The 22,153-nt window shown below is 43.6% G+C and overlaps 2 protein-coding genes across 2 annotated transcripts in view; both read left to right on the top strand.

Moving 5' to 3' along the window:
• Positions 1 to 10,844, top strand: part of zgc:153184 (uncharacterized protein LOC751652 homolog) — a 19,298-nt gene extending 8,454 nt beyond the window's left edge. Inside the window, exons 2-7 of the mRNA XM_012830928.3 lie at positions 2,428 to 2,514; positions 2,909 to 2,983; positions 3,227 to 3,298; positions 6,408 to 6,620; positions 8,776 to 9,213; positions 9,504 to 10,844. Coding sequence (XP_012686382.2) covers positions 2,428 to 2,514; positions 2,909 to 2,983; positions 3,227 to 3,298; positions 6,408 to 6,620; positions 8,776 to 9,213; positions 9,504 to 9,509 — 891 coding nt within the window. The 3' untranslated portion in view covers positions 9,510 to 10,844. The remainder of the gene's footprint in view (positions 1 to 2,427; positions 2,515 to 2,908; positions 2,984 to 3,226; positions 3,299 to 6,407; positions 6,621 to 8,775; positions 9,214 to 9,503) is intronic.
• An 821-nt stretch (positions 10,845 to 11,665) lies between these two features.
• On the top strand, positions 11,666 to 21,930 carry LOC105903191 (TPA-induced transmembrane protein). The gene is made up of 6 exons (XM_031574111.2): positions 11,666 to 11,725; positions 15,463 to 15,619; positions 17,240 to 17,385; positions 18,508 to 18,578; positions 18,852 to 19,033; positions 19,369 to 21,930. The coding sequence occupies exons 1-6, from the start codon at positions 11,666 to 11,668 to the stop codon at positions 19,392 to 19,394; spliced, it is 642 nt and encodes a 213-aa protein (XP_031429971.1). The 3' UTR covers positions 19,395 to 21,930.
• The last annotated feature ends 223 nt before the right edge of the window (positions 21,931 to 22,153 follow it).

Below are 22,153 nucleotides of genomic sequence, written 5' to 3'. Positions count from 1 at the left end.
ATACATTCCCACTCCTCCCAGAGTCACACTGGCTCCCCTGGCCTCTCTGCTCTCTCACCAGTAAAATGGTGTCCATTAGTGTTCCATAGACAATAAGACTGCAGATTTGTGGATGTCTTCACTCTGTATGGATGTGTTGTTTGTTTGTGTTTCATCATAACCCCCCCCCCCCCCCCCTAATATAGCAGATTACCTCAGGCTGACTGTTATTTGACGTGACCTCATCTCTATTCTCATCTATTGGCAATCTGAAGAAGAGCTACCACTGACTGAAGTCAAGACTTGTTTTGAAGAAACAGGAAGGAGTGGAACAATTATGAGGCACAAACAAAATACCCACAAAAGGTTTTTGTAATTTTTTTAGGTTTAGAGGGTGGGTGGTCCCAGAGGACTGCAGAATCTGAGGGAAGGGGGGGGGGGTAGATTAGGCTCCAGCAAGGGGTTGGGGGGCGTAGTAGCTCAGGGATCCTTCTATGGCGTAATAAAACAGGGTGGAGTGAGCACAAGGAGGGAGCGGTGGGGAGGTGGGGGGTGGGGGGTGGGGGTGGGGTGGGAGGTCAGCCTGTGTGAGGAAACCGACAGAGAAAATAAAGAGTGTTATTAAACTGTGGAATGTGTATATCTGAGCAAGAATGCTGTGTGGGAGCTTCAGCTTGACAGAGAGAGAGAGAAAGACAGGGGATCAATGGAGAGAGAGAGAGAGAGACAGAAAGATGCAGAGGGCTAGCCTGCAGGGAGCAGAGGACTGTGGTAAGAGAGAGAGTTTGTTTGTGTGAAAAAGTGAGAGAATATGTACGTTAGAGAGAGAGAGAGACTGAGTATAGTTCGCAGCCCTCCTTGTGGGAAACCCCCCAGCCCATGCTGTTTCACATGACCTAAACTCGGCTGGCACACACTGCTACACGCTATCACATTCACATATGGAGGACCCTGAGAACTTGCTCTTGCTATCACAAGAATTAGAACTAACGCTGTATGAAGTAAGACACGCGGACAGGACACTCCACAGAAGAGACAAAATGTTTGTTGTGAAACAGGGAGGAAAGAGAGTCAGAGATAACATGATGAAATTGCAAGACCAATTCCCTGGCGGGATGGTGTCAGTGGCTTTGGCATGTTTGTGTATAAATGTGTGTGTGTGTGTGTGTGTGTGTGTGTGTGTGTGTGTGTGTGTGTGTGATGCTAAGCAGCTGTGAGGACAAAAAGTCTGTACTGAGACTGGCCTCCTGGATCTCTCTCTCAGTCACTCTCTGTGTCAAGAGGGCAAAGAACCTGTGCGATAAATTGCTGAAGAAAGTAAATGTTTTCATTGATGGGCACTCCATAATTACCCAGAAAGCCACAGGGTAGGGTGGCCACAGTTGAGTGGACTCCAGTTTCTAGAAGAACTTCTGTTTCTGTCCCCTGAAATAACCTCCAACCAAATGATGTCTCAATGACATCCAAGTCTGGACCGTCTGCCTTTCTGTGCACAACCCCGTGGCTATCTTCCCCCCCTTTGACTGAGACAAAAACAGACATACATATCTGGTGTGTGGCCCTCGTCTCCATCTCTTGTTTTCCCCCAGTTATCTGTGTGCCCACTATCATTGGTATCACTCTGCCCTGCTATCACAGACCTACACGTTTCATAAGCCTCTACTGTTTCCTGTTGTTGTGAGAAGTTTGGAAACGCTGTTGCAGCTTTGTTGAAAAAACGAATGCCAGCCATATGAGGAAGTGCTTCATTGCATAACAGCTTGCAATGCATGTGGTGTTAAAATATTATGTAGCCATACTTAGTTTAGATTTGTTGCTGCGAATGTGTATTTGGGAGTGGATTTGCCTGGGAGGGAAAGGATTTGCCTGTGTATGTGTGTGTTGGGCAGGTTTCTTTGTATAAATGTGTGCTCCAACCACTCCTGTTATACCTTTCCTATTTCCTCAGTCGGTGGTCCAGGGTGGTCCAGTTATTTTGGGATTTGTGAGGGATCGCATGCCACTCACCATGCATAGTCCAGCTATTGTGGACCAGCGCTAAAGTAGCCACAGTAATGTTGGACTCAGCACGAGCTCCATCCAAGAGCAACATGTTCTGCCCAAGGAGTTAAGCCCTTTCTGAAACAAAGGAGGCTGAAAAAAGATAGTTCATTATTCAGGAAGCACATTCAAACAAGGGCGAAGATGCTTGGCTGTGTGCCCAAGTCTTATAATATGTGTAATGGGATTGCAAAGGTGATGAGATGGGGACTCTGAAAATGCTAGGCTGGAGTTGCTGTGCTGCTGTCAGTCATCTAACACGTTTAATCTCCGGTAGGCAGCTTGCAGGCTGATTATGTTCCCATGCCATTTTCATTCACACTGAAAGCTTTTGTGCCTGGTCTGTCTCTTTTTTTTTTTATCCCCCATCATCAATTCTTTTTTTCTTCTGTGTTTTTTAATTTGTAGGAGGATTGCACAGTCAAGCCATCGGTGGCTGAGCTGGCTGGACGGTTCAAGGGTCACCCTCTGCCGATGCCCACTGCAAATGAAGAGGTATAAGAGACATGGAGTGGAACAACCTGTTCCTTTCAGCTTTTCTCCATACTCAGTGGATTCTGTAGGCTTCTGCAGATTTGTAGATTAGAAAAATGACCATATTTGGAACAGCATGTGGAACAGGCATGGTCAGCTCCTGTGCTGGCACTGTAGAAGTATTGTGTCAGGACGTACAAGGGGCCATATTTACATTTTGGTATCTGTGCCTATTTGCGATATGCAAGATAACAAAAAAGGCCACCTCTAACATAAGTTACTATGAGTTGAGATACAGGAAGGTGGCGGTACCGAAGCATAGACTTGCAGTGTTGGTCATTTCCTGGTGGGAGGGTTTGAGGAAGAGTGTGTGAGTGGCCCTCAGACGTGTCCGTCCGTCTCTAATGTGTTTCAGAGGCGCTCCGTCAGAAAAAGACCCCCGTGCTCCCTGAACTTCCAGAACAAGAAGGATGGCGAAGGTGAGCCAGAGGTGAGGCCTGTTTCTCATTAGAACAAATACATAACTGTCACGCTGAGGGCTTGGATTTAAGAGACTAGAGAATAAGAGATGTTTTAATGCATTCATTTGGAGGAGGTGACAGATACTACTGATACTTGTTATTATGCCAATTTAATTTATCATAAACATAACAGTATCTCCACAATTAATGCGCCGTATTGCTGACCAAAGCACAACAGAGAACCTTACTGCTTCTGTTTGATGACTCCCTAGAAACCTGCAATCGTCTCACCAGTCACCCCTAAGGGCAAGCTGAAGAACTCACCCCTGTTTGAGAAGATTCAGGTAACGACTTGTTTCCATCCTGCTAGCTAAATGCACATTATCTTGCAAGCCTTTGGCATTAACGGTTCTCTCATAAAAAGGGAACCTTGACGATGTGCTCCAACAGACAACCATCAAACACCACTCACTCACAAAATGTGTTCTGCTCTCAAAAGACCCTCTTTAGGCTGGGAGCTGTATCGCATACAAACAATACTTGTGTGGATTCACCTCAGACCATAAACAAGCTAGCATGGTTGAGTAAACATTATCTCGTCCGTGACTCACTGTGTCTCTTCTCGTGAGGGGCTGTGGAAACAGGAAACAATCTGGTGTGGTCCTCCACCCATTGCACAGACAGACTCACTGAAAGGATTGGAGTGAAAGGGTTATGGCTCCTCCAGTGCATCTCTCACTACGGTTTGCCATATGTGTGGCATGGCCACATTCATTTAAATGTCCAGTGAAAAAGACCCAATCGAAAACAAAAACACTGGAACATTGCTATATTGTTGACACACACTACAAGAAAACATGGTTTGTTCTAGTCCTCTTAGGCACACATAATGTTTCACTTTTGTAAAAGTACACCCTAGCCACAACTCCCAAGGCTGTGTGGCGGAATTTGTGTAATGGCCACATTTTCTCTTCCAGAAGATATGCTGCCATCTAGTGGATATTAGCTTCTTCTGCATGATATGCATCACACAGGTATGCGTGCCAGACGCAGAGAGGGAGAGTAAGAAAGAGAGAAAGAGGGAGAGTAAGAGAAAGAGGGAGAGTAAGAGAGAGAAGGACAGAGAGAGAGAGAATGAGGGAGAGTAAGAGAGAGAGAGAGAGAAGGAGGGGGTCACTCCCCCTTCCCATCCCTGAATATCCTTAAGCTGGGGCTCAGATTCACAAGCTAATGGGATCACGGGCAAAGCCCTGAGTGAGAGCGCGAGCTGCGAGGAAACAGCCGAGTCTCTGGGCAGAGCACACACCACTCAGCTATGGGGCAGAAGGGGTGCCGTTTCTCCCTCTTTTTCTTCTCTCCTGTACAGGTAGGCGCCTGTCCTCCACTCCCTCAACCTCTCCCTCCAGGCCTGCACTGCCACACCCTGGCGTTGGGGCGAGGGCTGGCTCTGGATGTTTGGTTCTGGGGTGTGGGATCTGTACTACTAGGCTACTGCTAGATTGGATAGACTTAGTTTCGGTGCTTTGGGCTGGTGTTATATTAGCAATTGGGTGGAGGGGTTCAATGTTTATGTCTGCAGAGTAGAGCCATAACATAACAGTATTCCATGCAGAGAAGAGTTTTAATTTCCTTGTACAACAAAGGAATAAGGTCTTCTCAGTCCGTTCCTATGGTGACAGTTGGAGGCATGCGTGCAGTTTTAAGAACTTAATATGCATGCCTAATGCATGCATATTTGTGTGCCGCCAGACATTTTCCTGGGCTTTGTTGTTTGTGTCCTTGTAGCCTAGGTGACAGGTGGGGTGAGTGTATCCTGGGTCAGTGCTGGTGGCGAATCTGATATTAAAGAAAGAAGGCCACTAACTAATCTGATATGACACAGCTTGTACACAACGACCTGCAGACAAACTTTGTATGGAAAGGGGAGATGCTACACCCATGTGAGCTCGCTCGAATTGAGTGGATGGGTTGATTAGTTTTTTAGGTTGTATAGCCTTTTTTCACTCTGGCAGGGGGACTGCCAATGGAAACTAGCCTTTTGGCTATAATTGGGTGCATTTACATTTTAATGTTCATGAATGTACACTGTCCCTCTTGATGAAATAAATCAATTGATTGATTGACTGATTGATTGAATAACGTGCAAGACCAGGGGTGCAACTCACTACTGCTCTTCGCATCCGTTGAAGCCGCGCTACGTTTTTCTTCTTTTGGTAGCATGAGAAATGAATGTGCCTCTTTCTTCCACTCCTGCATGATTACCAACACATCACTGGGTGAGGGGTGCTGTGCGCACTCCAGTGGAAAATCCACATAAACCATGTTAGACTACGTCACCTCAGAGGACATTGTGTGCGTTTCTTGCATATGAATATCACGTATATGTTGTTGGAGTATGTGCACTATAAGTCATATGTTTTTTGCATATGAATATCACGTATATGTTGTTGGAGTATGTGCACTATAAGTCATATGTTTCTTGCACATGAATATCACGTATATGTTGTTGGAGTATGTGCACTATAAGTCATATGTTTCTTGCATATGAATATCACGTATATGTTGTTGGAGTATGTGCACTATAAGTCATATGTTTCTTGCATATGAATATCACGTATATGTTGTTGGAGTATGTGCACTATAAGTCATATGTTTCTTGCATATGAATATCATGTATATGTTGTTGGAGTATGTGCACTATAAGTCATATGTTTCTTGCATATGAATATCATGTATATGTTGTTGGAGTATGTGCACTATAAGTCATGTTTCTTGCACATGAATATCATGTATATGTTGTTTGATGTAGTGGTGTGCGCTATAAGTCATATGTTTCTTGCATATGAATATCATGTATATGTTGTTTGATGTAGTGGTGTGCGCTATAAGTCATATGTTTCTTGCATATGAATATCATGTATAGGTTGTTTGATGTAGTGGTGTGCGCTATAAGTCATATGTGTTGGTAAAGAATGCAGCGTAGGATCTGTAATGGAGGCCTGTTTTATGTGAACTTCTTTTTGACAAGACATGAAAATGAGAGATCTTGCATTCCATTCCACAGATAGATTGTTTTAATGTAAACAAACCCTGTCGGCTCATTCCCATCACTTTTACTGTCCATTGTCTCACTCCTCCCATTGTCTCGTTTTCCTCCCATTCTCCTCTGTCACTCCCTCCTCCAACTACAAATCTGGCAGTCATCCATGGCCCTGACATTGGCCTCTGTACTATCTCCATGTGTTGAAACAATGTATACTCTCTTGCCTGTGAACCTTCTTTGACCCCTACCACCACCACCGGTCTCATTTCTCTCACCTCTTTCTCAATTACCCCATGGTGTGATGCTCTGTGCTGATGCTGACCTCTACATGTATGGAAACATGTCACCTCGTGTCCAAAAAAACCAAGGTGACATCTCTCCTCCTCTGTCCTGTCCTCTTTCTTGTGCAGGCTAACCTGGCTCTGTCCCCCACTGCCTTGAGTCCAGAGGTGAAGCTTCAGGCCACGCCCTTTCCTCCCGCAGGCCCCACCCCCCCGTGCAGCCCCCCATGCACCCCCCTGAGCCCCACGCAGCGCCAGCCTCAGACGCAGACCAGCGAGGAGGAGGTGCCCGTCAGCTTCGAGCAGCCAGCCGAGGGCACTCCCCTGCCCAACATCAACAAGGTTAATGGCCGCAGAAACACATACACTAACTGGAATGGGAGTAAGAACTATAACGCACATAGACATACCACATCGTATTACTTTTGTGCAGTGTTGTTTGTGAGGAGGCAACGGAACTACAGTTGTCCCTCAATAGTGTCGAGTCTTAAGTGGGATGACCTTTATGCCCTGCCATAGTGCCGTAACCTTCCACAGTGTGTCCATAGTTGCTGTCCATAGTTGCTGTCCATAGTTGATGTCAGAGCTAGCTATAACTTTGATTCAATATCCATTGGTAGTGGCATTGATTTTAGCCTGATTCTTTATGTTTGTTGTAGTTATTTAGTTAGATAGATTGTTTCTAGTATGGGCAATCTGTGCTTTGGCATCCATGCCCTATTTATTCAGAAACAGCTATAATTAGTATTGATTTCAGTGGTAAGATGTTCCGATATATTGTGCTAGATGTATCCACACAAGGGATCAGCTCCTGCCTCATCATAATCCATGTTCATCCCTGAAGATGCATAGCTCATTAGATGACAATGACTAACAATACTGATGCAGTTATTCCAGCATTTATTTCACAACTTCAATGTATTGTATTGATTCAGGTTTGGTATTAGGCATTATTGCAGTTATCTGTGCGTAGACCAACACAGCTTAAAGCTTAAATACTTAGAATCAGGGGGCTTCGATGCTGGCATGCAAGGGGGGTAAAAAAAAAAAAAAGAAGTGAAAGACGATTAGTTCACCTGAGTGCAGCATCTGATATATCACATCTCTTGGAATGAATGTTGACGTCAAGGCAACACGGATATCCCTCCACCAGAACCCTCCACCAACCCCCTCCCCACACCCCAGGACACGTGCTCTGTAGTGGGTGTCCTGTGTCCGGGACATAAACAGGGTCCTCGTTAAGCTGCCCTCCTGCAGTGCCTGAACGGCGTAGCATCCAGGGGATTGGAGGTGTAATCCACTTAACCTGTTTCCACCTCACACCCTGCCTCTGTCAATGCAGGAGCTTTGAGACCTGCTGCTGCTCCATCAGCACAGATAGAAACTGACTCCGGTGCGAGTCTGGCCCCAATCCAGCCCACAGTCAGCTACACTGTGTGATCTTTCCTCTTCACTACGACCCCCAGTAAACAGCAACGTAACCGCAGGTGGAGTAGCCCTGGACAGACTCAACATCATGCATCGGAGACAACATGGCATGTTGCATATTGTGCCCAGGAAATAGCGCCTGGAGCAGGAGCAGGAGCAGGAGATGCTAGGTTAAAGTAACACAATGCAACAATTTGACACTTTTTGAGATATGGTTTTATAGGCAACTAGTTTAGGTACCATCCTCAAATTAATTTTGATAGCATATGGTCATGTGAAGGACAGATAAACACCTGTGTCTTCCCCACTAGCCATCCAGGATATGCCCTATGTAGTTCTGTGTAACGGGCTGGTACACCCTGCAAAAATAGAAGAAAAGCTTTCACACGCATGACATTGCCAGCTAAACTGCCAAAAGACACCAGTTAGTGTATTGGCAAGTGTGTTGGTGTTTGCATGCACACTCATCCGTTTGGGAACCACTTTAGCGTGGAAAGGCTTGCTTCTCTGTCAGTTCGGTTGGCTGAAGCTCTGATCACTGTAAGCCGTTTAAGATGGTCAGTCGAGCACAGTTTTGTAAGTAAGTTTGTTATGCTGATCGTTGTTGACTGTATTCTGTTCTGTGGAATAGGGATTAACAAAGTGGTATTAACAAGGTATAGGGAAAGTTTAAATGTTAAATTGTGTGTACGTAAAAATACCCAGCAGATATCGAGGATGGAGCACTATACAGACATAATCACTGCTGGCCTCCTGTAGGCCCACACCAAACACACACACACGTACACTCTCTTCATCTCTCTTTCACACTCAACCGTTCCTGTTGTACTGTTGTATTTGCCATCATATGTCCTTATTTACATTTGTCAACGGTATAGGCAGCTTAATGTAGGTCTTAGAGTTCAGTGTTTCCTTCCTTGAAAAAACACACATTGTGTCTGTGTCTTTGTCCTTCTTTGTCACAGGATTGCACATGCTGCCAAGACAAATGCCCTCACACAAATCTGCACACACAGACCTAGACTCACACACACTCTTAAACTCTGTCACATTCCCTCCCGTTCTCCAGTGTCGGCCGCGTGTCTCCTTCAAGCGACGGCAGCCCACACGCCAGCACCGCAAGTCGGCCACCGAGGATCCGGAGTTGTCCCCCTCTGGCGAGCAGAATGGAGATGGCGCCGACGTATTCGATGAGCCCACCAAGGGTCGCACCAAGTCGATCAACGAGGGTCCGGATTTCTCCCCCGATGAGCCCACCAAGGGTCGCACCTCCCCGCAGCCCTCCGTCGTGAAGAAAACCTCTGAGAAAGATGAGGAAGGGGTGGAGGATGCTACCGAGGCCCAGGAGGAGGCTGCGTCTGGTGAGCAGGACGCCGACCACAAGGCCCCTTTGGAGGGGCAGCCCGAGGAGCAGCAGGAGTTGGATCCAAAGGAGGTGGTGATAGAGGAGAGCCAGCAGACGATAGAGAAGGGCGCGTCTCCTGGGGGAGGGGACAGCAGTGGAAAGGTACTGGGCAGTGTTGCTTGGAAGGGAGAGGGAAATTCTACTCTTTTTAAAGAATATTTCCCCTAGTAAAAGAGTAACTGTTACTTTCTAAATGAGAGCTGGTGAATGTCTGGAAAAGTCTGCTGGCAGTTTGTGTCACATGTCAAAACAAAAACCACCCAAACATCCCAGACTAGAGGCCACTTCTCAGTTCTTCAGTTGAGTCATGTAAGGCACCAAGACGTTATGGTCAAGTGTGGTGTGACCTGTGTGATTTATTTTTTCCTTTTCCAATTTGTCTCCCCCTGCAGGACTAGAGCCAAAAAACACTGGACACTGAAGACAGCGTGAAAAGCCAAAAAACCCTCCATGCATTGCTGAAGCCAAAGAAACATGGCGTGACATTCTCATGGCAGTAACCGTGGGAGGACATGCCTCCATTCACCATAAACACAAAACGCAAGAACACACGAGTTGGACTCAGTCACACCGGAAAGACTGTTTTTTTGTTGTTTTTGTTGTCGTTCTTTTTTCTTCTTCTTTATGTCAGACTCCCACCTTGTGTTAATGTACTGTCATTTTGCTCACATTAGAGAAGGGAGAGGAAGCCTCTAACAGTAAACAGGCCCATGTGAGGGCTACTCACTCCGTGCGAGTCTGGAGTTGAGAAAACAGAAAATCTGGACCGTTCAAAATCCCAGATAACCTGTTGTGCAAAGACCATTTGGTGAAAATGAATTTATGGAGCAGGATTATTCTATGCATATATTTTTATCAGTGGATACATTTGATAATAATGAAGACCACGAGTCTATTTTGCTTAATGGCTTACTTACAATTTTTTTTATTGCCTTTTTCGGAGATAATATGGTAATGGAGGAGGGGTTTATGTAGTTTGGTCGCTATCTGTTACAAAGAGGGTTTGTATGGAAACTTAATATATGATCAACCGAAAGTATATCTTGGCTTCTGCAGGGTTGGGTTGTCTGTGACTTGAACAAAAATACAATGTTATAAAAAATTACTACGGAACTGTGCAAGGGACATGGGCTAAAACATTAATTATATATATATATATATATATATATATATATATATATACGTACACCTAATTTAATATATACAAAATAAAATCATCAGCATTAAATTGTTTGAGTGAAATAGGACCTCATGTATACAGATTCTTCAATCTATGCCCAAGGAATAGGGATTCGTTCCCTGTTTCTTTTACAATTTGTAATTTTGTCCCAGCTCAGCACATGCACAAGATCACTGGCTATTGGACTGGATTCCCTCAGTGTTAAAATAAAATCAGATGAGTGCATCCCTGACCATTATGATTAGGCTGCTTTAGCTAGATTCCTTTGAGGAACTGACTGCCAAACAGGGATGGAAAACAAATTGTGCACAAGAATGAAAGAAATCATGCACACAAAGCCCTATTTCACCTCTATGTCCCTGGCACGATTCCATAAATTACTGTCCATGGAGGACAATGTTTTCTACACACTGTTTTTAGCTACTTTCAGGGGGAAAGGGGCTTTCCCTCTGATTTAAGGACATTAAAACATTTTCAGTTGCTACTGTAGATTACTCTATGATCTTGTATTGTAAATATCCAATCAAATAAAGAGCTTGATTTATATTTTAAACAGCTCAATGATATATTTGGAATTAAAGACTCTGGAATGCCAGCATGAAATACAAATACAAACACTGATATATTGAAATCCTGGAATTGTGTTTTGTAGATTGCCTTGGTGGCTGCTGCACCTGCACCTGCTGTAAATATCGCCTTTAAATTCCCAATGCAATTAATGCAATGCCCTGTCTTGACCAGAGGAGGGCAGTCAACGCATTTGGGAATTCGCTAAGTGATAAACAAATCAATTTAAACCTCTACAGTACTTTGAATGAGTTGAATTGGGTAGTGGGACTGAAGTTAACAATGCGTTTACACGACCTGTTCATCTGTCACCATATGGTTCCTCAGAACCAAAATGTCACAGTGGGTTTTAGTTTTACGTCACCACTGCTGAATCTGGGCACCTACCAGACACCTTACTCGCCACTCGAGAAAGAACCACTGCCCTTTTTAGTAGCCTAACTTTCTGTTTCAGTCTTTGTTAGCTACATTTTGTGCGTAGTGCAGCCTACTTCCTATGGCAGCACGACGCAAGTCATTCTTCTGTCCAAAGGAATTTTCAGTTTCCCTTGAGGCTTCTTTCCCCGCGCACTGGAGGACTCCCACGTCATCTCACCTGTAGGCTCTTCGTGTGTGAGGGAAACCTCAGAAGGTCTAAAATCAAGGGGTGGTGTCCAACTCGTATTGCATTATTGACTCAAACTTGGATACTAGCTGTAGAGTTTCGTTACTTCTTAAGTGTTAGATTATGAGTTCACGCTTAAATGGTGTTTAGTTCCGGGTGTTTGAGAAAAGGTGTGTTCCCTGTTGGATGTACATTTCGAAATTATGAACGACTCTATGGAATTACAACCCTTTGAGAATAACAACAGTTCTGACAAGACACAGGCAAGTAGGCTACATGTTTCAGTTTGTTCAACTTCTGTATTCCTCAGCAATTCAATTTCTTACTTTAACACTCGTTTGCTTTAAGAGTTGTTTTATTGCACTTCAAAGCCACAGCGTGACGGCTCAAGGGTAGCCTATTCCTCCTGTCTTAAACACTAAAGACAAACATATTCTATCCTGTGATCTTGTAATATAATGTGGTGACAGGTGATTGTTTGCAATTAAGAATGGATATTTCGTATACCTTTCTATTTAGAGTTTAAACAACTGGTGAAATGTGTTTAAGAAGATCCATAGCTTCGCTGTTTAGAGTCTTCTGGTCCATGACGTCATCTAAATGAATCGTCAGCCACTTGGGGTAGCCTATGGTTATATGATGAAAACGGAGATTTTTCTATTAAAAAACTCTCTGCAGGTGACATGCAAGATACCCCATAATATCTAGAAGTAAACACCACTCCATAGTCTACTATTAAACACAGTCACAAGGTGTAGGCTAAGCACAAAAATATGTAGCCTATTCAGATATTAAGTCAGATAGCCTATTGGTTTACGAGTAGCCTACCTTGTTACCTTTGGTTTAATTGGGGGTAAGAACTTGGTACAAATGTTTGAACATTCAGTTGGACAAACAATTAACATGTGTCACATCTTGTGTCTCTCCAAACTCTCCACAGTATTCCAATAATCAATGAAATCATTGTAAATTCCAGGCCGCTTCAGGGAATGGAGGCTGCCGGACAGACACAGCGGTTACAGTGGCAGAGGTCGAACCTCTTTTCGATTCTACCGAGACGGTGAGTCTGCACCCTGGCTGAATAGCGGAGTAACAATGTGAAGAATAGCCTACAGGGCAAATACAATAGGCTGTGGTAACTGTCTAACAGCCTAATGACGGAAGGATGTTAACTTTGAGCTTCTTATGTATATCAGTTTGCTGTAGTATCGAAACCTGAGTTAAACTAACAGCTGCTTTCTGCATTTACTTGGTATGTATCTATACCCCAAGTTCATGCATGTTCTGGGAGTTTCTTTGAATAAAAGAGTCTCTGTAATGGCAAACAGTGAAGAGATTTTGAGAACAGGCCCAGTTACGGGAAGCTATTAGAGAAAGGATGTTGACCACTTTCCCTCAAGTAAACAAACACATAGCGTTCTAGCCAAGTGCTCTCTAGTCTAGAGGTCTCAGCTTTTCCTTTTCTATACCTCAACTTAATTCTTCAATTCTGTCAGTTTACACACTCCCAGCAAACTCCAGCAAGTCCCAACAAACACCAGCATTTGCATGCCCTTTTCTGCAGCTCTCTTGCAGCGCACATGACTCAATGGCTTCTTGTTACCACCAGCCTTGTGTGTCTTGTAGTCACCTGTTTCATAAGACTTGGTTAACGGTCAACCGCTGCACCTCGGTTATGCTATTACTTTCAAAGCCTGCCAAGAGACAGTGGAAAATGCTGTTCTTGAGTGGCACTCACGTACCAGCGGCAGAGCTTGCCTTTCCTTCCGATGGATGCGAATGATCAGTCAAGCCAAGCCAAGCTTGTTTTTTTTTTTTTAACACAGTAATCACGTTCAAATTAGCGCACAGGTGCGTGTTAAATTCCAAAATGTCCATTTTAACTACACTTCTTAAGCGCAGCTAAGATAGCTAAATGACAGAGTTGCTCCAATAAAAATGCTACCGCACACGCAGGCTGTAGCCATATTCATGCCAAACGCAAATAGCGACTGAACTGTGGGCACAGGATATATTCATTTTCAACATATTAACTGTATATATGCATTGTATAAACAAACCGCATTACAATGACAATTAAATGTTCAAGGCATTGCATTAATATAGATAAATACATTTTGATGGGTTCTTAAAAAGGCGAACAGCCTGCATTTGATTTCACATTCAAAGTCTAGGCTATAGGCCAAACACGTTGACGTTTCATTCCCAGAAAACACTCAGTCGTATAGACGTTTGCAGCTCTCTCTCTCGATCAAATGTAGCGCAAGTTGCGAGGCATTCCTCGCCCACGGTTTTTTTAATAGTTTAGCTCTGCCTGTGCGGTACTCACAAGAGTTGTCAGACATATTTAGTAAAGGGCAGCCACATTTGGGAACGCTCTATCCACGTCATTTTCTAAAGCTAAAACCGTCTCCCCTGTGCGACAGGAGGACATTGCGAAACTCGAGCTGTCATTGTTCAACAGGCATAGTGCGTTTTTATCCCTCTCCAGGCAGTCATGAGTCTGTGAGTTTAAGAGGTGACTATCGATTCAAATCTTTCATTAAAAAACACCTTTCAAATTGATTACACTAGCTAACACTGCTGACTCCAGAATTCATTTTTGCCAGCCTGGGGCTTGGCCGTTGGTGCACGGCACCCATCGAAGCCCGGCGGCTACTAGTGCTTAGTACAATGGCTGTAATGCTTATGTTCTGAGAAAGGAGTGCAACATCATAGGAATCTTTCTGTTTCTTGTTCCAAACGGGTTATGCCACCCTGGTACAAAGAGACATTTTACCATCTGAAAGGAAAGGAATATCGTTGAAATTCAAATAGTTATACAGGCTTCAGCCGAGTATTTAATACTTAAAGCATAGTTTAACCCCCTAAGCCATATTATTCCCATTCCATGTCCAAATATTGAGAAATGTTTTGAACTTGTCCACATGAAGTCTGGTTTACAGATGGGAAGAATGCAAGTCCTCTTAGGGGCTGGCTCCCCAGCCTGGTGTTGGTAAACAGTTTTGTACATAATAGGACACTCAGGCCTCATCCTCCCTCCCTGCAGTGGTTGTAAAGGGTTGGTATGTATGATCCCTCATATACAGTAAGGCCGTGAATTATTTAGCTTTCTCTGAGAAAAAGGAGAATTGAAAGTGCAATACAATAAATAAGAAACAGTGCTCTGTGGTCTTGTGGTTCCATGGGAGTTCCCTATGTATGTCACGTTTTGTGGCTTCTTTTGCATGTAGGCAAATATGTCCCCAAGTGTGCTCCACTGCATTCAAACATAGCTGCACGACTCAGATCAGTGCAATAAAAACAATCCTCTGTGCACATGAATGGTCCTCGTGTTTGATCACGTGAAACGCATTGACTAGTTCATTTATTTTCAAATCATAACCTTGGCCATCAGAGGTAGTGTTTATGGGCATTTAGGCTACCTCTGCTATTAGAATATCTGACAGCCAGTACTATGGGTTTAGGGTTTCACCGTAACATACACTTCACACGTCAGGTGGGCTCAATCCTTTGATGCGTCACCTAGGGGATGTTTCTGTGTGTATGGTCTCTAGATGCTGTGATGATACTACACGTGCCATGTGTCCCCTTCAGTGGTGGCAGGACGGTGGATTCATATTCGGTTTCGCAACGTTTTCATTTGAATATCCAGACAGTGTTGCCTCATAGCAGTTGCCCTCACTTTGCAACCACACAGGGTCATGTTAGTAGGTCATGCCTCATGGCTCCATTTTGCAATGGCACTAGTAACTGACTGTGAAATACATTTTAGAGTTCTGTGGAAGTTCTCAGCCCTGATCTATCTGAATGTCAAGCCTCTGTGTGACTTATTAGTTCTTCTGAATGCCTTTGTAATGCACTCAAATGGCCATGGGCTCAGTCATGTATCAGGCCCAGATTTGGTGGATCCATGCTAAACATGGGCCTGATCCATCCCAGTGTCCACTGCTCTTTGTGACTTAGAACTTCTCATTTGTGGTGTGATTGTGTTTTCCAGACTAAGAGTTTTGCGGAACGAGTGAGGCGGGGGCTGGAACGAGTGAGGCGGGGACTGGAGACTCCAGTGGTGGGCAAGCTCAAACTGTGGCTGGTTCTCCTCATACTCTTGTTTGCCATCATCTTTGTGATAGTCATCTCCATCACTCTCAGCATAGGTATGGGATTCTTAAAATTGATTCATAAATGACAGCCTTACCAGTTTTGCCTGGCTGTTATAATATTATAAATGAGACTTGGAACTCTTGCAAAGCAAGGTGTATTGGAGGGGCCTATTTGACTTGTATCTAAAACAAGGTTTTTATAACCATAACGATCCACTTTTTTAAATACATTTAAACAATACCAGGGAGGGACTGAATCATCATGAATACTTACAGGTGTAATCTGATTGTAGGCTTGAGGGTTCAATTGCTTTTCTAAAACAGTCATACAAAGTAAAGAAAAAACAGAGTTATAAACTTCAATAACTTTAGTAAACACAACTTCAAAATAGTGGTTAAGATATTTGTTTTATGTTGATATTTTCCCTGAAAATGGCAGTTCCACTGCAAATGGTCTGTTGCTAGGCGACAAATGAAATGATGGCAAAGAAACAAATGACAAAACTGTGCTGTTGTGTGAAATACCAATTAGATTTTGTGGCCAATCTTGTCAACTCCTCCGATTTGAGGTATGTCAGGAAGGAAAGAACTGCTGCTTAAATACTTTGTACCCATGTTGGTACTTTCAAGGGATTCCCAGTGTTATGCAGAGTTTTATTATAGTCCCAAAAGGTTAAAAGGTTTACATCGTTATAGATCAATTGTGCCATTGTATGCCAAATGGCCTCTGACCTCTGCATATGTGTTGGACAGAATATGTTGCATCTTTAACTGAGAGTGTGACACCATAAGGCCTGTTTCACACTGCCATCATTGCATGTGCCTGGCGGCTGCGTTGCAGTACTGCTGCATCTGGTTGTGTGTGTTTATTCACACTGCTGATGTTTCTTCTGTGGCGTTGCTACCGCAGTTTGCCTTTAATAATGGCTGTCTATGCACAATCAGTTTGGTATCATCCAGTGTTGATGAGTGGTCCAAAAAGTGAAGACCAAAAAGTTGACCAGTTGTAACCAGAAATCAGTCACGTGACTTTTACTGCCCTCGTTGAGAGAGAGAGGGGGGAAAGAAATGTAATTAGTGTTTGGTGTGTTTGCAGGCATGGCCATATGAGAGAGAGGTGAAACTGCTAACTTATGGATATAATGTAATTGTAGCCTACATTGGGTTTCTATATAGTAGGCCTACACATGTAGCCTCCACTGTCCCCTTTCATGTCATGCAATTACTAAAATGGTTAAAAAATATAATATTAATATCTCTGTCATGTCAGACAAAGAAACTGCAGTGAAAGGTGTCAGTTTATGTAATGTTGCTGGTATAATGTCAATATGACTATTAAAACATCTTTCTACTGTCAATCATGCAAGAAAAATAGGCTCCATGCTGAAACTCTACATGACTCGCGGCTGTAGCCGCGCCCTAGACGCATGTCTTGCGCAGGCTGTGTGCATGCTCTGACCTGTTAACATGGGCGCGGAAATGAAAATCAACAGGTAACGCAGCCGCAATGCACTCGCAATACAGGCCGAATGCTGAAGTGAGACTTGAAGAATGCATCATAGGGAAGTCATGCAGACCTCAAGAGGGAAACGGTGTCATATGATCTAAAATATGGGCCGATTGGAACGGGTCTTTTATCACGTAAGTGTTTTTTGTCTGTGTGTCTCTCATCAGTGCTTTATCAGGATCCAGACGATAAGTATGATGTCCGCTCTTTTGTGGTGCCGCGTGTCTTCAGTGGAAGTGTGAGGGTGGCCAACCAGAACTTCTCCAAGAACACCACTGCCCTGCATGGCCTCGCCACACAGCTGGGAGTCAAGGTAACCACTGTCTGGTCACCTTTTTTGTCTCACGTTTTAGAAGGCAGCCAATTACCGATGTCCAAACATATTCCAATGTCCCAAACCCCTGTCTTTCTCTGAGGGCGACACCACAGTATCAGCCCACTTGGCTCATTGTATGTTAACACAGGCATTTCAAAACATTTAAAGATGGAAATTAATCAGTTTTGGACTCCCTATTGCATATTTATGAAAATACTTAACCGTCTGCCATTGGAACATATGTTGTTCAAACATTTGATAGATAGCGTATCCATACCTGTCAAGTTAACAAGACTGAAATCTGTGAAAATCCGCAAGCCAGCCCCACTGCCCACACACAAACAAAAAGGATCTATCACATCCACGCATATTGTTACATTTGTGAGGCCTTTCGTAAACAGGTCTGGTTTGCCTCGAGATGTTTTGAGATAAGAAGTTGTTCAGTGATGCTGAGTATTGAAACATCGTTGACATCAGTAGTCTAAAACTGCTACACAGACATGAGCCACACAGTGTGAACATGGCACTCTCACTCGCACTACACAGCAGTCTAATGGACTTATTCTGTGATTCAGTGTCATGTACGTGAGACGTGAGAAATGTTGAAAATCCGGAAAGTCTCACAGATAAAAACGTGATACTTGACAGATATGCGTAACCATAGTTGGAATGTAGTGAGATTTGGTGAGAATTACTGAGGTGTGTCTGTGTCCACTGTTCATTAATGTTTTCCCTGAACATCTACTCTAGTAACAGCTATCAGGATCTAAAATAAGCTCACTGAAATGAATGTATGAATGAAAAAATGAATCACATACTGCAGCTTGAAGGACACTAAAGAAAGAAAGGGAAAAGGAGAAGTAAATGGTGCCTTACTGTGACTGAGAGCTCTATCTGCATAGTTCTCACATGAGCCCGTGCCTTGAAGGAATCTGACACCATACCTTCAGTGTGTCAACATTCTGGGTCTGTGTGTGTTTGTTCTCATATCCGTATCTGTTTTGGGGAATTCCATTGGTTAGACCATGCCAAGGTTCTCAGTGTGAATTCCCTTCAAAAACACTCCTCAGTTCTTTCAGTCTTTCCCGCTCACTTTGTCTTTTCTTTGTGTCTTCTCAGCTGACTACACTTTATGGCTCTTCCCATGCCCTTGCCCGATACTTCAAGTATGCCAGGATCAAAACATTAAGGTAAATCCCCGCCACACACTTACCCATGTACACACTTATTTCCACATGCAAACATATGGCCATGCATGCAAACACACCACACACTAATTACATTTCTTTCCCCTCTCCCTCTCTCTCTCTTTCTCTCTCTCTCACACACACACACACACACACACACACACACACACTCACAGACTTAAATGTGACAGACTGTCAATTTTGTGGAACAAATCCCTTTGTGTACTCACATTGCCATCCCGTGTTGACTCATCCTGTCTGGTACAACTTCCACAGTAAAGGCAGCGTGATCATTGAGTTCTGCCTGGAGTTCCGCATGCCTCTAGACTCCGACCAGCTGGTGCGCTACACCCTGAGCCGGGAGATGGTCTCTGCCGTACTGCGCCAGCACCTCTACGACCAGGCCGGCAGCGGCGGGAATCCCCTCTACATACCCCCCACCAATGCCAGTATGCAGGGTGAGCAGAGAGGTTCATTATGAAATACCAACCAGGCACTGGGAAAGCCCCTATGTGTATATAGAAATCAGTTTCTTTTCATTCATAGTTCTTTCCACTTTTACCACTTTCACTATTTAGCGATTAATTCAATTCAATTGTATTTATATAGCGCCAGAACAATAGATTGTCTCAAGGCGCTCTACAGAGCCCACAGCCTGGACACTTTTAGTGTTCCTGTGCTTACAAGTGAATGCAGTATTTCCGAAACGTCTTTGTCTTGAGGCACACTTCACAGTGTGAGGAACACTAAAAATCTGAATTGAACAAGAAGTTTTTTTGTTTATTCGTTTCAGTTGGTGGGCCCAGTTGTAGCAGCTGATGTAACTGAGGAGAGCCTAAGGGCCTCCATCTTTGATTGTAGGAGCCCTTCCTCACGCTGTCATCGGTGGCACAGAGAGTGTGCAGGAAAGAGACAGACTACGTCTGTGTGTGAGATCCATCACACACTGATTATAACCACTGTCACTATTTGGATTATGTCTGTGGCCTGTATGGAAACACAAGAGGATCTGAAAGCACCAATGCACAAAGCAAACATATCCACTCCAGAGTACTCCCAAGTTTACTCTCCATCTGAGACTTCTCTCTCTCTTTTTCTCTCCCTCTCTCTCTCTCTCTTTTTTTTCTTTCTCTCTCTTTCTCTCTCTCTCTCCCTCTCTCTCTCTCTCTTTTTTTTCTTTCTCTCTCTCTCTCTCTCTCTCTCTCTCTTTCTTTCTCTCTCTCTCTCTCTCTCTCTCTCTCTCTGCTTCTCTATTTTCCCCAGGCTATCAGCTCCCTCCAGGCCATTGTGGAAATACACTGATAACATTTTGTCAGCATGGTCGCTGGATGTATATTTGATAAGCTGAATTTTTCTTGAGTGAATTGCTAAGCTCGGGCTGAGTGGGATTCAGCACACTGGAGTTAGATATCCATGCAACCATGGAAACACAGTTGGAAAGGGAAATGCAGACACACAGGGCAGCTATGTCAATACGATACACCCTGAGATCAACAAGGGTGTGGACATAGTCACCTCCAGAAGGGGGGTTTGTGCTGCAAAGCTGAATTTGGGTGGGATATTAAATTTGATTATTTTATTGTTTTCCGTATTTGATTATATAGTCATGTATTTTGCATTGTACTTTTGTTTCTTTTTTTCATGATTTTCTCCAGCCAAGTATTGTAATATTAAAAGTGTCCACTAGGTGGTAAAAGGGTTCCACCAGAGCCAGAGAGTGGCAATATTGCCCTCCCTGGGGAAGCTGCAGATTGTCTTCAATTTTGTTTGGTAATCTGTCTGAATGTGTGTAATCTTGATGTTTAAAATGTGTTTTAAATGATACAGAATATTAACTGCTATTTACCTTTTGGTCTTAAAAATGAAAATCTACAGAAGAAATACTGGAATTGAAATATTGACACAATATAATTTGCTGCATCATCTTACTTTAAGGCAGCATTTGTCCAATTCTGAAATGACATCTCAGCAGATATATGGTTGAAAGTCCTCTGAGAACTTTTGCACAAATAATTGTGTAAACAGACCAGACATGTTGAAGCCTGAATGAACCGTAAAGTTCAAGGTCAGTCTGGTTTCTGTTGTGAGGAGTTGTTATCATGCTGAAAAGTAAGACGCAGTGAGAGAGGCATTAAGTCAAAATCAACCTCCAGTCCAAAACACCTATTACAAAATATTCATAGTTCTACCACTGAGTGGACCAGTTTTTCTCATGGCATTCTCTTTTTGGACATAAACACTTTACATGTATGCCTGAATCCAAACCAATCTACGATTTTTTTTCTCCTGCTCTCTCTGACCTGACGTAACTGTATCATTCCATGGAACAACATGAAAGCATTTATGAACTAATGTTGAGTTTAAGTATTTAGCAGAGACGCACATTCTACATCATTGTTGTGTTGTGCCAGCCTTGATCATTCACTGGGTGTACAATGGCGTTCAGTGTTACAGCATATTGTTGCCAGCACCTCTTCTACCCTACTTCTAAATAGAAAAATATATCAATGATTACTCCAAGTTACGTTCCTTCTTGGAATTCAGTTATTGTTTTCCTGGCCCCTAACTTTCACAGTAAACAGTCTTTCCACCCCCCCACCCCAGCAGTGCCTTTTTATCATGCTGTGATAAACACTGCTGTCTCTGACCCGTATTGGTGACATACATATGCAGGCTCTCATGCCCTGTTTCTTCTTCGTTTATTATTACTACTTGATGGCACTGCTTCCGTGCAAGTTCCCCGGAGTGCCAAGGCTGATTACCAGCCAGTCTATTGACTCTGATTGCCTTCTGTAAGCCTCTAGTTTGTTCTGCCCCTATAATCTGGTCGATGCCACTCCTTCTGCAGGGTTGGCAGGGCTCACCCTGCCTGCTTTACGCTCAGGTGCTATTCACTGGAAGGTTCGCTGCCATCCAATGCATGAGCTTAAGCCTGCTTGGCCCATGCCATGTAAACATGTGCCCACATGGATGGACTAATGAGATTCCTGTCAAGCCTAGACTGGAGTAAACATCTTTGTCTGGTTGGCAGCATAGTCACTAAGACATATATCACAATTAGACTACAACTGGTCCTCAATTGGCTGTTGAGAAAGGGCTGGCCAGTTGAGTGTGTTTTGTCTGAAAGAGGAATGCTCTGGAAAGTGTTTGTTATGACATCCTGACATGTGTGGTTGTACGGCTGCATTGTAATAATTCTGTCTTTTGTAATGATCAAAATGTTTTTTACTTTTGTACTTTTGATTTTATTTTGTATTGTGAATGTATGTAGAAGACCATAATTCAGTAAAGCTATTTTTATTGATTTTATACAAATGACACATTTATTGAACAGTAAATTGAGGATATAAGCAAACACTGTGACTGTATCAGTTACTCCCTTCAGTTCACACACACTGCAGTGTTGGAAGTGCACACAGCAGAGTCTGTTTCCTCAGAAGAGACCCTTCATTCTGAGTATGCTCTTCCACACAGAGCTGAAGTGTCCTCCTCAGTGTCACAGACCGGTCACTGTTTGATGTCTCTTCCTTCAGAGGGTTAATCGTTCACTGCCTTTCTCAGCCATCCCTTGGCCGAGC

The sequence above is a fragment of the Clupea harengus genome, chromosome 9 (genome assembly GCF_900700415.2).
Source record: "Clupea harengus chromosome 9, Ch_v2.0.2, whole genome shotgun sequence".
NCBI lineage: Eukaryota > Metazoa > Chordata > Actinopteri > Clupeiformes > Clupeidae > Clupea > Clupea harengus.
The sequence above is the reverse complement of the archived record's forward strand: the minus strand, read 5'-3'. Positions and strand labels throughout refer to the sequence as shown.

Bases quoted from the DNA above. Each gene is read 5' to 3' on its own strand.
- LOC105903191 (XM_031574111.2), top strand. From the start codon at position 11,666: ATGAACGACTCTATGGAATTACAACCCTTTGAGAATAACAACAGTTCT. The intron at 11,726-15,462 runs GCAAGTAGGCTA...TGTGTTTTCCAG, and splicing joins ACAGTTCTGACAAGACACAG to ACTAAGAGTTTTGCGGAACG. The intron at 18,579-18,851 runs GTAAATCCCCGC...CAACTTCCACAG, and splicing joins GCCAGGATCAAAACATTAAG to TAAAGGCAGCGTGATCATTG.